This window comes from Molossus molossus, unplaced genomic scaffold, assembly GCF_014108415.1.
Source record: "Molossus molossus isolate mMolMol1 unplaced genomic scaffold, mMolMol1.p scaffold_m16_p_1, whole genome shotgun sequence".
In the NCBI taxonomy this organism is placed as follows: domain Eukaryota; kingdom Metazoa; phylum Chordata; class Mammalia; order Chiroptera; family Molossidae; genus Molossus; species Molossus molossus.
In genome coordinates this window covers 72336816-72358087 of record NW_023425344.1, presented here as the reverse complement: position 1 = coordinate 72358087, position 21272 = coordinate 72336816, and the positions used below count along the sequence as shown (strand labels likewise).

The following is a 21272-nucleotide window of genomic DNA, read 5'->3' as shown; positions in this document are numbered from 1 at the left end:
ACCAAGGGAATTATTCCAAACTTCACTTCTTAGGAAATGGAGATGAGAATGGAGATAAATGCTGTGCCTCCTAAAACTTGTGGTGGAACATACATGTCAAACCACAGGTCTATCTTTATGTCCGATGCCTTCCCAACTGCTCCTAGTATTCCCCTTTCCAGTGCAGATGGGATCCTCTAAACCCTTCTTCCCAAGTGAGCTCTCTCTTCCCTGGAGCTTTTTTGTCTCTAACACCAGTCCTCCTTATCCAGGCTCAAGTGCAATATTTTAGGGCCTTAAATAACTATTCTGTGCACGATATTCATGTTAACCTAACCCACCCAAATTAGTTTTTATAATGGAGGTGAGGGGAACACTTATATTTCCTAAACATGTTTTTTTAGCCATAGACAGCATGCACATGGGTTCTACATGAACATTTACTAATTGTTCCTACAAAATTCCAGTAGGATGCTCTTCAGGTACCACGAAATGAAACAGCCACAGCCACACTCTGTATCTCTGTTGCTTTTTCCAATCTGCCCTCTTTCTGTAGTCCCTGTTTCTGTCCTTGGCTGTCCACTTGCTCGTTTTCCTCTGACACAGTTCTCACCGAGTCTCAACAACCCCTTTCTCTTCTCCTGCAGGTTATTAAGTTCTAGTAATTATATCTTTGAATATTGTTTTCTCAAAATCATCTTTTTTGTTAATCTATTGCTACAGTTTTAGTTTAGACACACTTTTATTCCTCTCTAGACTTGGAAAAGCTATTTATCTTTTTCCTTCTTTGCTGCATGCATCCTTAGCCCTACCTCAGTGATCTTTCATAAACATAAATTAAGTCCCATTTCTTTCTTATGTAAAAACCTTTTATAATTTTTACCATCTAAATGGTGAAGTCTGAAGCAGCATGGCAAACATGCTTTCATAATTATTCCTATTGTTGCCTCTCACACTCCTACTTGTCTTCAGGACCCGGCTCAGATTTCTCTCCTTCTGTGAAATCTTTTCAACGCTACAGGCAGAGGCTGCCACTCCGCTCCTGGGTTGCCATGGCATCTTGTATGTACTACCCTATGGCATTTATAGCTTTGTGTTTTAATTATTTATTTACACAGTTGTCTTCCCTGTACACTATGAGATTTTTAAAGGCAATAACAATGTCTTCCTCTCCTTTGAATTTATGATGATGCTAGGCACATTGCCCAGAATGTTGCAGGAACTCAAATATGTGTGGGGATAAATGGATGAATATAGGGCATTCTGCTTGGCATACAAAGTAAACGAAACCTCAGCCTCCTGGCTTCCAAAAGAGAACTATACAAAGAAAAGACTTCTATATCTATATACCTATACCTACACCTACACTTGAGCCTATACCTAAACTTCTACCTACACCTACATCTAAACCTATACCTATACCCAAACCTATACCTATACCTAAACCTATACCTATATCTAAACTTATACCTATACCTAAACCTATACTTATAACTATACCTAAACCTATATTTAAATTTATACTGGTACCTTTTACTGACCTAGACCTATACCTAAACCTAAACCTATACCCATACCTAAACCTAAACCTAAACCTAAACCTAAATTTATACCTAAATTTATACCTAAATTTATACCTAAATTTATACCTAAATTTATACCTAAATTTATACCTAAATTTATACCTAAATTTATACCTATACCTATACCTATACCTATACCTATACCTATACCTATACCTATACCTATCTAGCTCATGTTTCAAAAGACTAGTTTGAAAATAAGTGAAATAGGTGTTTTTATAGAAAAATTACCAGGAGATGGGGATGGTTTGAAAGCCTTATGGAGCACAGCATGAATTTAGCTGAGGTTAAAAATTTAGGAAGATTAACTGAGTAAGGATAGCCAAAGCAGATTGAAGCTGAATGTGATCTATATGGAGTGTGATAAAATGTAAGTGGGAAATGAAGTAGACTGCAGAAAATAATACATGCCTTTCTAAGGTGTTTCCATTTTTCTTAGATATGAGAAGAGACATGTTTTTAAGAAAAAATTGAGATATTTTGAGAAGTTTAGCGATACAAATATTTTTAGTCACTCCCCAAATCCTTCTCCATATAATTTTATATTTGTCTTCTACTCATACGTATCCAAACTCCACCTGAACCTTCTTTGACTGTACTGGTCTTAAAAACCTGAGAACTGTTACTGAGTAATAGTTTCCTCACTGTCACGTGACTTAGTTTATTAAAATACTTTTCAAACCAAACTTACACTGTTTCCTTATGTAAACTCCTAAGAGAATTCAGCACTTGGACTCTGGATCCAAACTGCCTGGGTTTGAATCATGAATTCTCTACAATGTGGCTAAATGACCATGGGCAAGTTCTATTAGCTCTCTAATTCTGTCTCATCAGCAATGTTGAGATAATAGTATCTACATCATAGGGATGTGGATACTGAGAGCTAATAAGTGCACAGTATATAGACTTTTACCAGCAATAGTAAGCTCTATATAAGTGCTAATAATTGTTATCTGGTCAATTTCAAACCATTGTTTTTCATTTCCTGAGGTACTTGTGTTAATTGCCAGAGCTGTCAAATATATTGCTGACTATAATATGAGCCTCTAATTCTAGTGATGTTCTATTTTTATTATAAAACATAGCATATAAAATAGTTCCAAACCATATAACACAGAGCTATAGCTTTTTTCTTATAAAATCACTAACCATTTATATTTCATATATATGCCTTATTTTTTACCTTTATTAATTGTTCTATTCCAGGACAACAGATTTCCTTTTAGATTTATATTGTCTATCAGTTTCCTCTTTTGAAGTTCTAAGTTCATATCTTTTATAGCATTACCCACTGGGTAACATTTCCTCATGGATCTAAGACCTCTCATGTACTGGTGAAGAAGTAGCGAGACAGCAAAGCTAAAAATGCATCATACCTTTCTAAACATGTTCTAGCCTATGCTTGTAATTTAATTATTACAGTTTTTGATTTGCTAATGATTCAAATTTTTTGCCCTGGCCAGTTTGGCTCAGAGGTTAGAATATTGGCCCAAAGAGTCAAACTCGTGGACCAAAGAGTCATGAGTTCGATTCTGACCAAGGGCACATACCTCAATTGCAGTTCATCCCTGGCCCTGGCTGAGGTCGTGCGGGAGGCAACCAATGTGCTGCTCTCATGTCAATGTTTCTCTCGCTCTTCCTCTCTCTCCCTCCCTCCCATTCTTTCTGAGATATATGGAAAAATACTCTCTGGTGAGGATTTAAAAAATTAAAATAAATGATTAAAATTTTTGTGTACATGTAACCACAGCTGGTATCCATGTAATGTATACCATTATTATTATTTTTTTAATAAATTTTTTATTTATTTTTTTGTTACAGATATTTTACCTTTTTTACCCCATTGGCACCCCCCTCCCCACCCCACCCCCGCCCCATCTCCGGCTTAGTTGTCCATGTCCATTGGTCATGCATACATGCATATAAGTTCTGTGGTTTATCTCTTCCCACCCCCCACCCCCTTTTCTGAGGGATGTCAGTAGGTGCCCTACTTCCATGTTTCTGGGTCTACTGTATTCCTCAGACTGTTATGTTCATTATATTCTGTATATAAGTGAGATCATGTGGTATTTGTCTTTTTCTGCTTGGCTTCTTTCATTTAGGATAATACTTTCCAGGTCCCTCCATGTTGTCTCAGAGGATAAGAGATCTTTCTTTCTTACCGCTGCATAGTACTCCATTGTGTATATGTACCACAGCTTTTTTATCCATTCGTCTACTGATGGACACTTGGGCTGTTTCCAGATCTTAGCTATTGTAAACAGTGCTGCTATGAACATGGGGGTACATATATTCTTCCTGATTGGTGTTTCAGGCTTCTTAGGGTATATTCCTAGCAGTGGGATCACTGGGTCAAATGGAAGTTCAATTTTTAATGTTTTGAGGTAACACCATATTGTTTTCCACAGCGGCTGCACCAGTCGGCATTCCCACCAGCAGTGTATTAGAGTCCCCTTTTCTCCACACCCTCGCCAATGAAAATGAACACACAACAACACAAAATCTATGGGATGCAGCGAAAGCAGTTCTGAGAGGGAAGTTCATAGCACTACAGGCCTACCTCAAAAAACAAGAAAAATTTCTAATTGACTGTCTAACCTCACAACTTAAAGAATTAGAAAGCAAACAAAAAGAAAACCCCAGAGCAAGTAGAAGGAAGGAAATAGTAAAGATCAGAGCAGAAATAAATGATATAGAGACCAAAAAAAACAATTCAAAGGATCAATGAAACAAAGAGCTGGTTTTTCGAAAAGTTATACCATTATTTTTAAGCCTTTCAAAGAATCTTTTGCTTTACCTGTCCCATATCTATTCTCCCGATCTTCTGATAACAGCATCCCAACTTCCTCGCGGGATCAGCGTTCCCCCACGCCTACTTCAAGCGATTGCACCGAGCTACTGCTACCCTAAGTGCTCAAGGCGGACACACACACAGGCCTGGCACTGGAACACTGCCCTCCTGACTATCTCAGTGCTGAAACTGTGTATGAAACCAAGGCTTTTCATAAAAACTGTTGGTAAAAGAGAATCTATGGCCCTGCCGGGCGGCACAGTTGGTTTGAGTATCATTGTCCCATGCACCAAAAGGTTGAGGGTTCGATTCATGGTCAGGTGCAGAAGAGAGGCAACTGATCAAAATTTCTTTCTCACATTGATGTTTGCCTCTCTCCCTTTCCCTCTCTCTCTTTCTCCTTCCCTCCCTCTCTAAAATATCAATGGAAAACATATTCTCTGGTGAAGATTAAAAAAAGAGAGAGAAAGAATCTATGTTGATATTGGGATAGGTAGGAGACTGAAACTGAAGTCTGGACTTGCTGAAAGTCACTTTGCTGATGCAAAAGAAGAGTCCACCTGAGAACTGGGACAGCACAATGAAAAGCAGAGCTGATGAAGGGAGCAGATAGAAGCCCTGAAGAAATAAGTCTGGATCTAATCCCTGGATAGTGGTGAGGCATTCACTTCAGTTGGACTATCATTTGAAACCAAAGACCTCTAATTAACTTAGCTTAGAAAGTATGAGAAGATTAATTCTATGCTAATTAGCCTCAGATGTATCACTCCATCCCAGGTACCCCACCTGAACTCCAGACCCATATCAAATTACTTCCTTAATTTCTGTTTGGATAGCTCCAAGAAGGTATATTCATGGTAGTTAAGAGACTGGGGTCTGATGTTAAACAACTTAAACTCATATTCCAGTTCTTCTATTTATTAGCTATGTGACCTTGAGGAAGTTACTTAAACTTCTGTGCCTGGCTTTGATTATATATATAATGGGATATAATTATCTATCTATCTATCTATCTATTAATTTTTGAGGATATTTGCGAGGACTAAATGAGCCAGTACTCATAGGCTTTGGAATAGCATCAGCTATTTTAAAATGTTAATAACTATTATTACTCATCTCCAAAATATTAGTTTTGGTTCTGAACTCTCCACTCTCTACCCAAATATTCCTTGTTTAGTTCTCCTTATGCTGGTAAATGATCCCACTTTCAATTCAATCGTGGCAAAGTGGGAGTGACTGAATGCAGTGAGCTATAAGGAGCAAAAAGCCTAAAGTTATAAGAGCAAGAGCCCACAATTTAGCCTTATAATAAGACGAACATTTCTTTTAGAGAAGGCTAAACTTGGCTATCGTAGGTTGATTGATTTTATTAAAGAACAATGAGATCTCATTGAAAGATTTAATAACAGGAATGTTGTTTAATATATGTCATAAAAGATCACTTGACTGCTATTCATTCTTTGATATAAAAATATTTCCTAGATACTGAGTTTTCAGTGGTAAATCAAATGTATAAACTCATTGCCCCAATTAAGCTTACATTTTAGCAGAAGACAAGTGAACAGGTAGGTACATAGCAAGATGGAGACAGATGTTACACAGAACAATAAACCAAGATAAGGGAAGACAGGTAGTACAGAGGGTAGAAGTTTGATGAGGGTGGCCATGGAAGGCCTCTCTAATAATAACTTTTCAGCAGAGACTGGGAAAAAAACAAAATAGAAAGAAAGATATCTGGGGGGAGAGCATTCTAGAAAGATAGTTTGGGAATTTCAAAAGGCCGAATTCAGCAAGTGGAGGAAGAGAGAGGAGGGCTGTGGGCTTGAAGCATGGGCGTGAGGGAGAAACAGAGGAGGTCACAAGGGAATGAGGCAGAGTATGTAGATAACTTTAGGGATGGTTTTTACTCTGAGTTGCATGAAAAGCATATCCAATGGCTTTCTACAAAAGTGTGACTAGATCACTCAACTGCTGTGTTAAAAAATATTGAAGGTACTCAAGAGTGGAAAGGGGGAGAATGACTGGAAATCTATAGCTGCAATGCAGCTGAGAGATGTTCATGTCTACAAGGAAGGTAGTGAGTGGAGCTGGGGGAAATGGGAACAAAACAGGAAGTCTTTTTCTGCTTCTGTGGTTGAAAAGATGATACAAAGCCTTGAGTGAGAAGATATCATTGGCTTTCCTCTTTCTCTTTGCTCATCTAACCTGTCAGCAGATCCTGTCAGTTTGTCTTTAAAATATATGTTGAACTCATTATATTTTTTAAACACATAACCCGAGGAAGACTTTACCAATCTATCAGAGTCAGCAGATAAGAAGAGGCCTATTTGCCTTCCCTGAAACACATTTCCTCAATTCATTTTCTTGGTTATTCTTCAAAATAACAATTCCATGGGTGTGGACAGTGCTACTCAAAGAGGCTAAAACTCTCCTAGGCTCACCTGGCTAGTATATGTGATAACGATATCCACAGTGAATGTTCTGTTCTAATCCAAAATCACTTTGCTGCCTTTAAGGATAAGAGAATATGTGGAAGGATTTTGAGGTTGACGAGTAAGAGAACAAGGAACTCACACTAGATTCGCATAATCTTTGCAGTAAACTATGAGCTTTAGTAACTAAAAATGAGAAGAATGTCAAGGATGGAGAGTCAGACTAAAAGTGGAAACTTGAAAAGTATGGGAAATATTTGGAATAGCCATTGTGGAAGTGAAAATAAAGAATCGAGATCGAATGAATTAAAGGACATTGGCAAATCAGTAAAGGCTCTATTGATCACATTAGCTACTATGGTGTAGTCATGAACTCAGTCAGCCACATGCCATGACCTTCTGTAGAGGGTACCCAATGTGCATGTGTAGGATCATAGGGTGGGAATGGGGAGGAACACAGGAGGTACAGAAAAAGAACAAGAGCTTTAGGATACACTGGGGAAAAAAGTTATCCTTATTTTGAGTTTCCATGAAGTGAAAATTTACTTCAATCACTTTCATGATTGACTAGAGACCATGAAGTATCTTTGTATTCTCAGATACCCAAGGAATCTGATTTCTGTTCTTCATTAATGAAACTATATACATGTGACTTCCCTATTGTTTTGTTAATTACATGCTTGCTTTCTATGGGGGCACTTGTCTTATCACCCCCACTAGGCAGACTTCACAATATTTTCTTTTCATGTGCTGAAAACTTTGAGACCTGGCTAAATACTCCTCTTCACTCCAAACCTAGCAACCTCCTACTAAATTTCAGTATCAATGTTAATGTCTCTTACATTAAAACAAAATAGACTTTAATTCTTAAAGTAGTTTTGATTTATAGAAAAATTAAACATAAAGTACAAAAAGTTCCCATATACCATCTCTCTCCCTGGAGTGCCATTCCTCATCCCCACCCCCAACCCTGCTCACCAGCTTCTTCCTATTATTAACACCTTGCATTAGTGTGGTACATTTGTTACATTTGATGAACCAATGTGGGTATTATTATTAATTAAAGTCAGTTGTTTATTTTAGGGTACATGTTTTCAATAGGTTTTGACAAATGTATAATATCATGTATCCACCATTACAGAGTCATACAAAATAGTTTCACAGTCCCAAAACTCTCCTGTGATCTACCTATTCATCCCTCCCTCTCTTGCCTTATTTTGGGGCATTTTAAACTCCAATTCCTTTTGTCTTCTTGACTATTCTATTATGCCCACAAGTTCAATGTCTATATTTCAGTCTCTGGTTATTTCCTTTTATCCTACTAGATCTTTCATATCTTCACTATACTTCACCTGTTTTTCAACTTCATATTTACATTCTGATTAATTATTCCAAAATTTTATCCAGGTCTACCTCCCCAGTCATGACCATGCTTCTTTGAACACTTTAGTTTTTCTTTCTTCTCATTTAATTTCCTTGCCAAGTTTATCCAACATAACTCAGCCTTAATATGTATGTTTTAATCTTCCATCCTTTTACACTGGACATTTATTTTCAGCTGAAGAAAGTGACACTATGGTGCAGACTAGTAGCAATGAAAAGTGGCAGTTTTCGATAAACTTCAGCTCAATCCTTAGCACCACTGATTCATCCTTTTATCTATTTTGATTTACCAGTCACCACCACTGTCCTCAATATCTAAGTCTCCCAATCTTCTGTAGACTATTACATAATACCTGTCCCCATTAATGTCAACTGACTTTATCTCCTATTTTTATTAAAAAAAATTGAAGCAATGAGATACGATCTTCTTCAACCTTCAAACCTCTTGCCTATAGATTTAAAGATTACCAGACACATTCTCACAATGTTGTTGTTTTATTTTTTCCAATTTTAAAGAAACAGGTTTACCCCATCAAAATCTATTCACAATCTAAGATATTATTCTATCTTCTCTGGGATCTTTATCCCTCGCATATTAACTTCCTTTGCATATATTAAATTCTCTTTTATTTTCCTTCCTCACTTTATAATTATACTCAGGTTTCTCTCAATTGAAAAACAAACAAGATGACAAAAATTCCACAAAAATGAATAAATGTTTCAACTATTATCATTTTTTTCTCTTCTCTTTCCCATCCAGACTTTCTGAAAGAGTAATGTATGTATGTTATGTTGAAGCATGTGACTCCAGGTTTTTCCATCATCTTTTGCAGTCTGGCTTCTTTCCCCACTGTGCTACCAAAACAGTTTAGGCTTAACTCACCAACTTCCTAATAGGCAACCTTGTGGACATGTGAAAATCCTTATGATAGATATTTTTGACATTGCTAGTCATAGCTTAGATTTTGAAACTCTCTTAGCTTAACTGACCTCTTCTTCCATGCTTTGGACCTTCTTTGACTTGTTTATTCTGAATTGTTTTTTCTTTACAAACATTTCTTCTGTTAATTCTTAAATGGTGTCTTTCTTAGGGCTTCATCCTAAAATCAGCCTGGTAATCTTCTCACTATGTTTTCTTTCAACAATCTCATGCACTTTCATGCTATTAACTACCACTCCCGGGCTGATTCCTCCCCAATGTATGCCTCTTATTGGGTGGGCTTCTTTGTTGAGCTTCACAATTCTACATATCTGTGAATTTTCCCTGGCACATCCAACTCATCCTAAACTGACCTCATCCCTTTCCTCTCTATATCTTTTTTAGCAATATTCTTCATGATTAGTTACACATGATCCTCTTATTAATTATGAATGTACTATTCACATACTATACACTTATACGTTATCCTAGAATCTTCCCTTCCTTTTGCCTTAGTCACTAACTTCTGTTAATCCTACCTCCTTTATGTCTTTAATTCCATATTTTACCCCATTCATATTATTAGTGCCTTAGGACACAGTCTCATCACTTATTGCTTGGAGTGGTACAAAGACCTCCTAAACCTTGGCTTGCTTCCTATGCTATTTTTCACCTTTCTGCCTTTGCTTAAATTCTTTTGTCTGTCAGTAGACATCCTTTGCTTTCTGTCAATCTCATTTTACCTAGATGTTTACCACTTGTTATTCTGTAATTCCCATACATATTTCTTCCTTTAGAATGTTTACCTTATTTTATCCCCAGGGGTTTCTTAGTGTTCCATTCATGCCTCTAGCATTGCACTTCCCGCATTATACTGTAATTATCTAATTCAATGCTTGTGTTTCCCATTGAGCTAAGGGATACTTGAGGGAAAGAACCATGTTTTATTTATCCTTGTGTCTCTGGTACCTAGCATAGCACATAGCACATAGATACCATCCATGAAAAGTGTCTGTTATAGATGTTATTATCTTATTCACACCTGCATTCCTATATAGAGTCTTGACCATGGCATTAATTAGTATGTGTTTAAATATATATATATTTAAATATAAATATAAATATGAAATCACCAAGTAAATATATGTTTTCTATGTTGAATGCATTAATAAAATAGAATATTTATGACAGAAAATTATTTACCTTTTAAAACTAAAGAGTTGCTGAACTTCGTGTCAACAATATAAATGAGAAAACCCCTTCCATTTTCATCTATTTTGAATAAGTCTTCTATAAAATAACAAAATGATAGCAATCTAATCTTGAGGCTAATCCCTACCTTAGTCAAACAAAAAAACAAACACTTGTTTGGTTTTTAACCATGTCCCTCAATTCCTAGAAATCCTACCATGTAATATGTAGAAATTCACTGTGTCTATTATCAAGAAAACATTTTAATGATCTAGAATTTGACAAATTAAGTTCATCTTCCTTTTGCTTTTTTATATTTTTACATAAAACCGTGTGACTTATAAGAGGATTGTAGAAATATCAGTGTTTCCATGGTTCCTTTGGTGCTTCAGATAACATCTGCACCAAAAGCCACATCGTAAGAAAATTTTGCGTGTATACCAGAGCTGCCCTTATTTTATAAAGTAAAAGAAGGTAATTGTGTAAGGGATGAGGAACATAAGAAACACCAAGGTCTTGTTTTCAGGAGTATCATTTTTAGTAAAGATTACTTATATAAACTGAGAATATGGAAATTTATTTCTTATCAAGCTACATATATTGGTTTGCTGCGTGGAAAGTCTTCTAATACCTAAGGTATGACTACCCAACTCTGAAAGCTGACGAGTTAAAAAAATGCTACGCAAACAAAGAACTAAATAATGCAACATCCAGCTGTCTAACTCATAGCCATCTCTTTTTTTCTTAATTTTTTGGTACTTCTAAGCTTGATAGACTTTTATTTCCTATGTAAACTTCTCTGTGGTCTTCTTACTTCTTCTGCTTTTTCCCTTTAAACCAGGAGAAAATAATTTATCGGTCATATTAATTCACCCATAACAATTGCTCCTATACTGAGCAGAACATCTCTCTCATTTATCTATTTCACATTGAAACATCTTTTGGCCATATCTGTGTTCTCATAAATTTTAAGAACACATTAATTGCAGAAAGTTATAAAAGTAGTGAGGTACATAAGAAATAGAGAAGATATTGCTATATTTTTAGTTTTTAAATAGACTCCATATATACATGAAGCAATCATTTTCTCTCTCTGGCTGTATTTTCCTCTCTAAAAATTATGTATGTACTAAAACCCTGACACCTAGTTTTATGGGGAGGCCCTTTAACATGAAATCAACCAACTCTGAAGCCCTAGTGCCACCCCTTGAAATCACTGTGAGACAATCATATGAACTCAGACACTTCCCATGTATCCTCTTGGACTCTTTTTTTTTAAATGTGATGGTGTGTCCATAATAATCATCATGACAAAGACTCTGAGAAACATTCTTTTAGTTTTGGTTTCCCCTTCGGAAGACAGATAATTAACCTTGTTGATTTTAGAAGTCTCATTGTCATGGATGGAGGTATTTATTGGCAATATTTACTGTTATTTAAAATATACTTAGATTCATAAAAATGTTTACTCTAATAAAAATATATAGCAATAATTACTTTTCTGGAGCTCTGTCATAACATACTGAGTGATTTCAATGGTGTTATTTTGCTTTATAGTAGTTACTAAGCCTGATAAAGTTTTAATATAATAAGTATTGTTGGGTAATCAAAATTACTTTATGATATTTTACTGCACTATTAATTTACAATTGAATCAATATTTTAAATTGCTGAAAATTAAAACTTCCATCTCAATTGGTAAAAGTAAGGTGACTTTTTGTACCCCCACATCTTAGTAGTCATTCTGTAATGCTAACTACACTTTCCTTCTAAAAATGTTCATATTCCCTTGGCTTTTACGGCACCACATTCTCTCACTTTTTTTCCCGTCTCTCTGACCACTCCAGACACTGCTATGTTTGTTTATCTTCCTCCCCCTGCTTAGTGTTTCACAAAACCTAGTCAGAATGGCTAAATATCTTCTGAATAAAATGAAAATCCAGTTGCAATAAATGCTTTATGGTTCTTCTGGCTAAACTCATACATGTGTCAGTTAACTTCTTTAAGCCTCAATTTTTACTTTGTAAAAGGACCCAGGAGAAGTTGAAGTTATCATACAATACATACATGCTCTTACACACAAATGAAAACAATTATATTGATTGTTTATGAAGAACAACCTACTACCACTTGTTTGGTTCTTATATAATAAAGCTGAAAATGTTATAATAAATTATAGTTGGAAATGACCTTCCCATTAATACACTTGTACTGCTTATTTCACTGGTATAGAAGCAAGTCTTAAAGGGCAAGTACACAAACCAAATTAAAAGAGCATTAACAGACTCTAATGCTTTTTACTGATAGTGTGCATTTAGCAAGTGAAATTTGTTAGCACAATAAATCTTAAAGATTGTATCTACTTTTTCTATAAAATAAATTTGTATAATGCCTTTTTCTTTTCTTTACTCTTATTTTACCCTAATTGCTTATCTGGGTTCAGATCTGGCAGGACCTATCAGAAATACAAAGAAGATAGAACATTGGGTTTGTGGGTTTACAATAATGGAATATAAGATAAATTGTAATTGTTTTAATAAGAAGGATGAAGATTGATCATTCATTCCCTTTTTTAATAAAAATACTGAAATCAATGTTTTTCAAATAAAATTCCACATGTAATTGAATCATTAAATAACTTGATCACATTAAAATTTTATAGGCTATAAGAACAGCTTAGTCAGATCCTTTATTTTTCTGAATAATTTAATCATTTCAGTAATAATTCCGGTTCTGGCAATGATGAAATAGTTTTTATTGGATTAACTCAACAAAGAATAAAAATTGTAAATTCTGGATCAAATATTTGTAAAAATTGAAAGGTCTTCTGATTAACCCAACCAGGCAGAAACTGTAGGGTATTCAACCCTTAAAAATAGTAACTGCATGGAGTGAGATCCACTTTTAAATGGCTTATTCACTGAGGACCCACCTCAGTTGAGGTGACAAGGAGAAGCCACAGTGCAAGCAGAAAGTCAGAATCTTATTAGATTAATATGTTAGAGGAAGGAGTTTGCAGCAGCCACGGTAGCCAGAAATCAACAGGGTAATCACAGAAAGAAGGGAACCATGAAGGAATGAGCCCCAGATCTGTACATAAACTACTCTCATATCCTTGGCTGACTCCTAAACTGCACATGTATAAGAATGAAATCCGTAGAAAGCAACTCCATAAAGCTAAAAGAGCTGAACAACAGATTACAGTTGCTGTCCATGATGGGAGATAGAGATTGAATTTTGAGTCCCTCTAAATTAGAAGGGTTTAATGAGAACTATAGCCTTTGCACAGAAACTCTAGAAGACTATGTTTAGGACTAAAGGGACTGCCAACACCAAGGGGTTTGCCCTAGGAACTAAGGTAAAATTAAAACAAACAAACAAACAAACAAACAAACAAATAAACAAAAGACATGCCTTAACAATGTGTAAAACCAAATATCCACAAATTCAAAGGACACAGATAGGAATTTAATAGCCTAGTGAAACAAAAATCAATCCTTTTCAAAGAATACATTTTCAGAGACATAATCTCAAATCTCAACAATGGATCAATCATAGTGTTCAGTTCCAATCAAATGTGAAGAAGCAGGAATGTAAAGAACTATGAAAATGTGATCTATGGTTAATAGAAAAAAACTGTCAATATAAATTTATCATGGGATGGCAGAGATGTTGAAGTTTTAACAGACAAGGACTTTAAAACAGCCATTATAACAACTATGATTACAGACTCACAAGAAAAGATGGTCATAATGACTACAAAGATGGGGAATCTCAGCAGAGAAATGGAAATTATTTTTTAAAACCTGAAATTCTAGAACTGAAAAATAAGCTATCTAGAATAAAAAGGGTACTGAATGGACTTAACAGAAAATTGGAGATTGCAAAGAAAGAGCCGATAAACCTGAAAGCAGATCAAGATAAATGATCCCATCTAAAGGTTAGAGAGTAAAAATATTTTAATGAAATAAATAAGACCTTAGTGACTCAGAGACGTTAAGGGTTATAAATTAAATATTCTGTGAGACTCAACTTGAGAGGAAAAAGAAAAGACAGTAGAAAAGATATTTGTAGAAATAATTGTCAACATTTATTAAATGTTATGAAATATATACCAGAAGCTCAGTGAGGCCCTAGCAGGATTAAATACAAAGAAAACCACATTTAGACACATCATAGTTAAACATCAAAAGTAAAAAGAGGTGGTACATTTACACAATAAAATACTACTAGGCCATAAAAAAGAAGGAACTCTTACTCTTTACTGCAGCATGGATAAACCTGGAGATCATATGGACCTGGGGAGCATTAAGCCAGTCAGAGAAAGACAAGTAGCATATGATTTCACTCATATGTGGAATCTAATGTACAAATTGAATTAACAAGCAAAATAGAGACAGACATATAGATAGCAGATTGACAGCTGTGGGAGTGGGGGGGGGGCGGTTGGGGAGGAGGAGTATTGAGCAAAAATTAAAAAAAAAATAATAAAAAAGAGAAAAATGTCTCATGAACACAGACAACAGTGTGATGATTGCCAGAGTGAAGGAGGTGGGGTATGGAGGGAGGTGGAAGAGGGTATAAGGGGAATAAATGATGATGGATGGAGACCTGACTTAGGGTGGTGAACACACAATACAGTATACAGATGATCTGTTGTATAAATGGGCACCAGAACCCATATAATTTTGTTAACCAGTGTCACTCCAATAAATTCAATTAAAAGGAAAAAAATAAGAATTTTTAAAAAAATGATAAGAGAATTGCAAAAAGGCCAACTCAGTAAAACACACACAATACACATGTATAAATTACGGTCAACTTCTCATCAGAAACAATATTTGGCAAAAGACAATAAAATGGCATCTTTAAAGTGATGAATATTAAACAAAAACTTTTATTTGTGTTGATGGATATTATCTAGACTTACTGTAGTTATCATTTTTTCAATATATGCATATAGGAAATCACTACATTATGTAACTGAAATAAACATAATGCATGTCAATTACATCTCAATTTTAAAAAATTTATTATTGCATAGAAAATTGTTGAATGATAAATTTATTTTGAGTTTTAAAATAAAAGGTTGTTCTTCATTTAAAATCACCAGTCTTGATTTTAGAACTAATAATATTATATCCACAATTTCCCTTTAGACAATTTAAAAGTATGAAGAAAAGGATATTTTGATTATACGTCACTATCTTCTGAGACTCTCAGTGTTCTTGTTAAATGTTAACCAATACCAGCAATGTCCCTATTTGAAAGCACAAAGACAAAAAAGATCTAGAAAAAGTAGCCACCTGTCAGATTGGAGTTTGATGTATACTACCAATACTATTAAAAATGAAAGTACACCAGCCATTTTGAGGCAAATAAAAGCTGAGTATATACGCCACTTGTAGGACTGAACTTCAAGCTCTTCTAAAGGATGTTCTTCAGGATGAAGTAAATGATACCAGGTAGGAGCCCACATATGTAGAAAGAAATAAAGAACCCCAGAACTATCAGGGAAGTGGTCAGATACTGGAAACGATCTTTAGCTCCCTATTTGCACAGTATGAAAGACAACTGATTGCTTAAATAAAAGACAGGACATTTTACTGTGGAGTTCATAAAACATAAATATGTGGCCACAATAGTACAAAGGACAAGGTCAGTGTAAATTGAATTACATTGCTGTCGGCTTATTACTTTTAAAATCTGAAAATGATATAATATTAATCTAGATAGCATGTAATAAGGTAAGAATGCATATTATAGTCCCTAAACTAACCACTGACAAATAAAACCACAAAGAAATGCAGCTAAAAAGCCAAAAGAGAAAATAAAATCAAACACTAAAAACATTAACCCCAAGAAAGGCAAGAAAAGAAGGAACACAGGAAGAAGATGGGACACATACGAATCAAGTAGTAAATTGTAGACCTGAACCAGACTATTTAACAATTAATCAGGAAGACATAATAATTAAAAATGTATATGAACTAATGAAAGAGCTTCAGAAAATGTAGTAAACCTACAGAAATATAGACTAGGAAGTAGAGAAGTTTAAACACCTCTCTGGGAATTGAAAGACCAAGTTCAAAAATAGAAGTAAAAATGGATTTACCTTATTTATACATTTATATCCTAAAAGTAATAATGATTAGTTCCTAGGTGATCAGGACTGTAAATTGCATTGTATCTTCATTATGTACCATATCCTGACAAAATGTTTAGAGTATAAATTTGACAAAGGTAAGTCTTTGTTCTAGATACTCTGCTATCATAGGAAATATTCTAAAATCTAGCTTTATTTTGTCATTAAATTTTCTTCCAACAAAATTCATAAAATAGTATTGCCTAAGACTTAGTCATTCAATACCTTGTACTTATTTTATATTAAATTAGCTTCAAGGAGTATAGTTAAACCTTTAGATACATGATAAATAAACAAATAATTAATTACATGCCTACCTTAAAGACTAATTCTCCTACCAAGCCATTCCATGTCCCATCTTCCTGTGGGCTTCCATACTTGTGATCCGGTGCAACGTAAATTTCATAGTTAAAGCCCAGGTAGTTAGATAAGGCATCCAAAACATCAATGGAGAAGCCCTGGTATTTCTTCGGCTTACCCAGGACATTTTCAGAGACCATTACAAAAGGTTCTTCCTACAGGGAAATAAGAGAAATCCGTCATGTCAATCTATATTGCTCCTTAAAAGATGAATTCTTCCAAGAGTTTTGCTTACAGTCTAAAAATTGCTTTTGCACTCTGAGAGAATTAACTTGTTAATATAACTTGTGTGTTGTTAATGCAGCATATTATTGAACAGTATTTAATTACCCAACTTCTTGTCAGCTCTCATTTAATTACAGATGCACCACTTAACGACAGGCATACATTCTGAGACGTGTCCTTGAGCAATTGTGTCATCTTTCAAACATTGTAGAGCACACTTACACAAACATGGACGGTACAGCCTATTACACACTTAGGCTCTATGGTACAGTCTATTGCTCCTAGGCTACAAGCCCGTACCATATATCAACACACAAAACAACATGGAATTAGATCAAGCACAAGAGAAAGTGATGCAATCAACACATGGTAAATATAAGATGTATGAGGTGGCTGCAGGTATAACGTGGCATACTGTTTTACAGTAAACAATTTTTTAATATAAGTATATAGAGTATACTGTAAAATAATAATAAAAAGCATGTTATTGTAAGTGCATAAACAAGTAACAGTTGTTTATTATCATTATCAAGTATTGTGTACTATACATAATTGTACGTGCTATATTCTTATACAACAGTCAACACAGGTTTGTTTACACCAGCATCACCACAAACATGTGTGTAACACTTTGCACTAGGCCATTTTTGATGGTCACCAGACAATAGCAACTTTTCTTCTACATTATGATTTTATGGTACCACTGTTGTATGTGCATTCCATTGTTGACCGAAACATTATTATTCAGGGCATGACTGTACTATCATATCAAAAATGAGGTGTAAGTGACTATAAGACTTCCGGGGCTATGATTCATTTTCCTTGTCATCTTAGGACTAATCTGAGTCATAAATAATCAAATCATATTAAGGAAACCATAACTTGATTATATCTTTTCTCAGGCATTTATGATCTATATATGTCAAAAATATGTAAAATCATATTTTAACAGATATAATCTACATAAAACTTTCTGAAAAGATAAAAAAATTCTAAGAACATATAATTTAGCTAAAATTTATAGCATCACATTTCCTGGGCATTATTTGCTAAGCAATTTTGGAATTTGGATATAAACACACCATTTCGTTGCATAAAATAGATTCTTTACTATTGCTATGAAAAATTCACTTATCTTTCTGGTAGTTAGTAATTTATAAATTCAGCAAATTTGTTTCTGCCTACACCTCTTTTACCTTTTTGTCTCCTTACAGGTAACAAATAGGCCTCTTTCACTTATTAGAACTCTTCGTGTTAAGAAAGCTCCATAGTTTGAAACATGCTGGCAGAATACCAAAAATTAGATAATCTATTCCTTAATTTTCTAAACTTGTTCAGAAATCTTTCTGCAACAATAATATTTACAGATAACTCTTCACAGTGTATATTGTTCATCCAGCCCTCTGGGTAGGTTAAAATCTATCCTGAGTCTAAACCAAAATATCCAAAGGTTTTATCTTCAGATTGTTTTTCTTTAGAGACTCACAAAATAGCCTTCATTGAGTTGAAAATAATACTTTGCTTTGCCTTTAATTCAAACACTAAGTAAATGCCTTATAAAATCACTGTATCTATTATAGGAATTATTACTCACCGTGACTTTCAGTTTTCCCCTAAAACTTACCATGAGATCAGTTTTCGAATTGTTTAGAGCCAAGAGAGCTTAATCTTGCTTTCATAATGCCTTTTTTTAAATAATGAAAATAATGTAACTGAGTATTGCAGTATCCCTTTTTACTTTGAATACCCAGAAGATGAGTTCTAAGTTTGATGCTCATCTACAACTATGTTGGTATTGTGATATCTGTAATTTTTTAAAATCTTGATTTTCTAAAGTACATTTGATGTTTTTTTCTCTTTTAAAAATGTTTGTCTTGTTTGTTTATATCTTTGTGCAAAATAAATCAGCAAACGAACAGTTAAATAAAGGAGGTGACTTCTATTTGTCCCCTAGTAGATGTTCTTCCTTCTTTACTAGTTACAACTTTTAAGATATTTTAGCATCGCCCTGGCCAGTTTGACTCAGCAGTTAGAACAAGGCCCACGGAGCAGAGTTGTGGGTTTGATTCTGGTCAAGGGCATGTACCTCGGTTGGGTTCAGTTTCCGGCCCTGGTGGGGGTCGTGGGGGAGGCAACCAGCCAATGTCTGTCCCTTTCACATCAATGTTTCTCCCTCTCTCTCTTCCTCACACTCTGTCTGAAGATAAATGGAAAAATATCCTCAGGTGAGGATTAAAAAAAAAAAAGAAATTTTAGCACTACTGAGAATAAATGTCCATAGTTTTCTTTTCTTTTAGACAAGGTGAGAGACCATCTGACTAATTATGGTCAATTTTATGTAAACAAGGTGCTTTGTGCAACTTTTCTTGCATGTTTTCTACTTCTTTTTCACTGGAATGAGCTTGTAAAGGCTGGAACTCTGGTAGCTATCTTAGATGACACACAGCAGAGAAACAGGACAGAAGTTTATGTCCTTGACACTTGATATATTATAACAGAATTCACTAACTTTCTAGGGTTCTAGAATATAAGAAAATTTTTTCTATCTCTGTTTGTTGTTGTTAAACTCCTGATATTTTTTCATATTATCGTAGTATTTTTTTATTAATTTATTTTTGTTACAGATGTTTCTCCTCCCCCCCCCCCCCCACTGACACCCTCCTCCATCCCCAGCTTTGTTGTCTATGTCCATTGTTCATGCATACATGCATATAAGTTCTGTGGTTTATCTCCCCTCCCCCCAACTCCTCTGAGGATTGTCAATCTGCACCCTACTTCTATGACTCTGGGTCTATTTTGTTCATCAGTTTGTTTAGTTCATTATATTCCAGAAATAAGTGAGATTATGTGATATTTGTCTTTGTCTGCTTGCCTTGCTTCGCTTAGGATAATACTTTCCAGGTCCCTCCACATCGTCTCAAAGGATAAGAGATCTTTCTTTCTTACAGCTGCATAGTACTCCATTGTGTACATGTACCACAGCTCTTTTATCCTCTAGTGTACTGATCAATACTTGGGCTGTTTCCAGATCTTAGTTATTGTAAATAGTGCTGCTATGAACATGGGGGGTACATATATTCTTTCTGATTAGTGTTTCAGGCTTCTTAGGGTATATTCCTAGAAGTAGGATCACTGGGTCAAATGGCAGTTCAATTTTTAATTTTTTGAGGTAACATCATAGTGTTTTCCATAGTAGTTGCACCAGTCTGCATTCCCACCAGCAGTGTACTAGGGTCCTCTTTTCTCCATACCCTCGCCAGCACTTGTTGTTTGATGATTTGTTGATGGTGGCCATTATGACAAATGTAAAGTGATACCTCATTGTTGTTTTAATTTGCATCTCTCTGATGATTAGTGATGTTGAGCATTTTTTCATATTATAGTAGTATTTGATGCTAATGAACATTGCGGTAGGTTAATAAATATGAGGTTTTGAGAATAAATAAAAATTTTTAAAAATACTTGTTTAATCTAAATGACATCAAATAAGTAAAAGATAAAAAATTAATCATTTTTTTAATATTATGTGTAAAATTCAGAACAACTTGATGAGTCCAAATATTTTATATATTTTAAAATACACAGCTGGGCTGGTGTGGCTCAGTGGTTGAATATCGACCCATGCACCAAGAGGTCACTGGGTCAATTCCTAGTTAGTGCACATGCCCAGGTTGTGGGCCAAATCCCCAGTGGGGGGCATGCAAGAGGTGGCTGATCGATGTTCTCTCTCATTGATGTTTCTATCTTTCTCTCCCTCTCCCTTCCTCTCTCTCTAAAATCATAAAGAAAAATAAATAAAGTGCACAACAAACTTCCAGATAATTGGCAGAATTTGCTACTGTTCATTTTGTTGTTTGCACAAAATATAGACCTAGCCAATGTCTATGCTTTGCTCAAATACTCGAAAGTCGATCATGAGGTTGTTCAAATCAGAATGTATTAAATTATTCCAAGATAGAGATCATATTCAAAGAGTATGTAAACACAATAAAAAAATTCTAGAATTCCTGGGCATTGATTATTTACATTATATTATAAACACTGCCAGTAGAGAGTGAGTACTTATTTTCTTATGCTCATCTGATTTATTTCTATATTTTTAACATCTACTCACTGACAAACCAATGGAAAGATGGTTCATGAAAGATCTTATTTGAATAGTACCTATACAAAAAACTTTGGACCAGATGTATTCTCTGTTTATCCATGGCTTTCGAGGTCTAACAAATCTCTTAAGCTTAGCAGCAATTTAATCACAAGGAAA

The 21272-nt window shown here is 34.9% G+C and overlaps 1 protein-coding gene across 2 annotated transcripts in view; it reads right to left on the bottom strand.

Moving 5' to 3' along the window:
• The window catches only part of GRID2 (glutamate ionotropic receptor delta type subunit 2), a 1393668-nt gene that overhangs the window by 298948 nt on the left and 1073448 nt on the right, over positions 1 to 21272 (bottom strand). For both annotated transcript variants that reach the window (XM_036259309.1, XM_036259315.1), the window contains one exon: positions 16741 to 16938. In XM_036259309.1, the coding sequence (XP_036115202.1) occupies positions 16741 to 16938 (198 nt within the window). The remainder of the gene's footprint in view (positions 1 to 16740; positions 16939 to 21272) is intronic.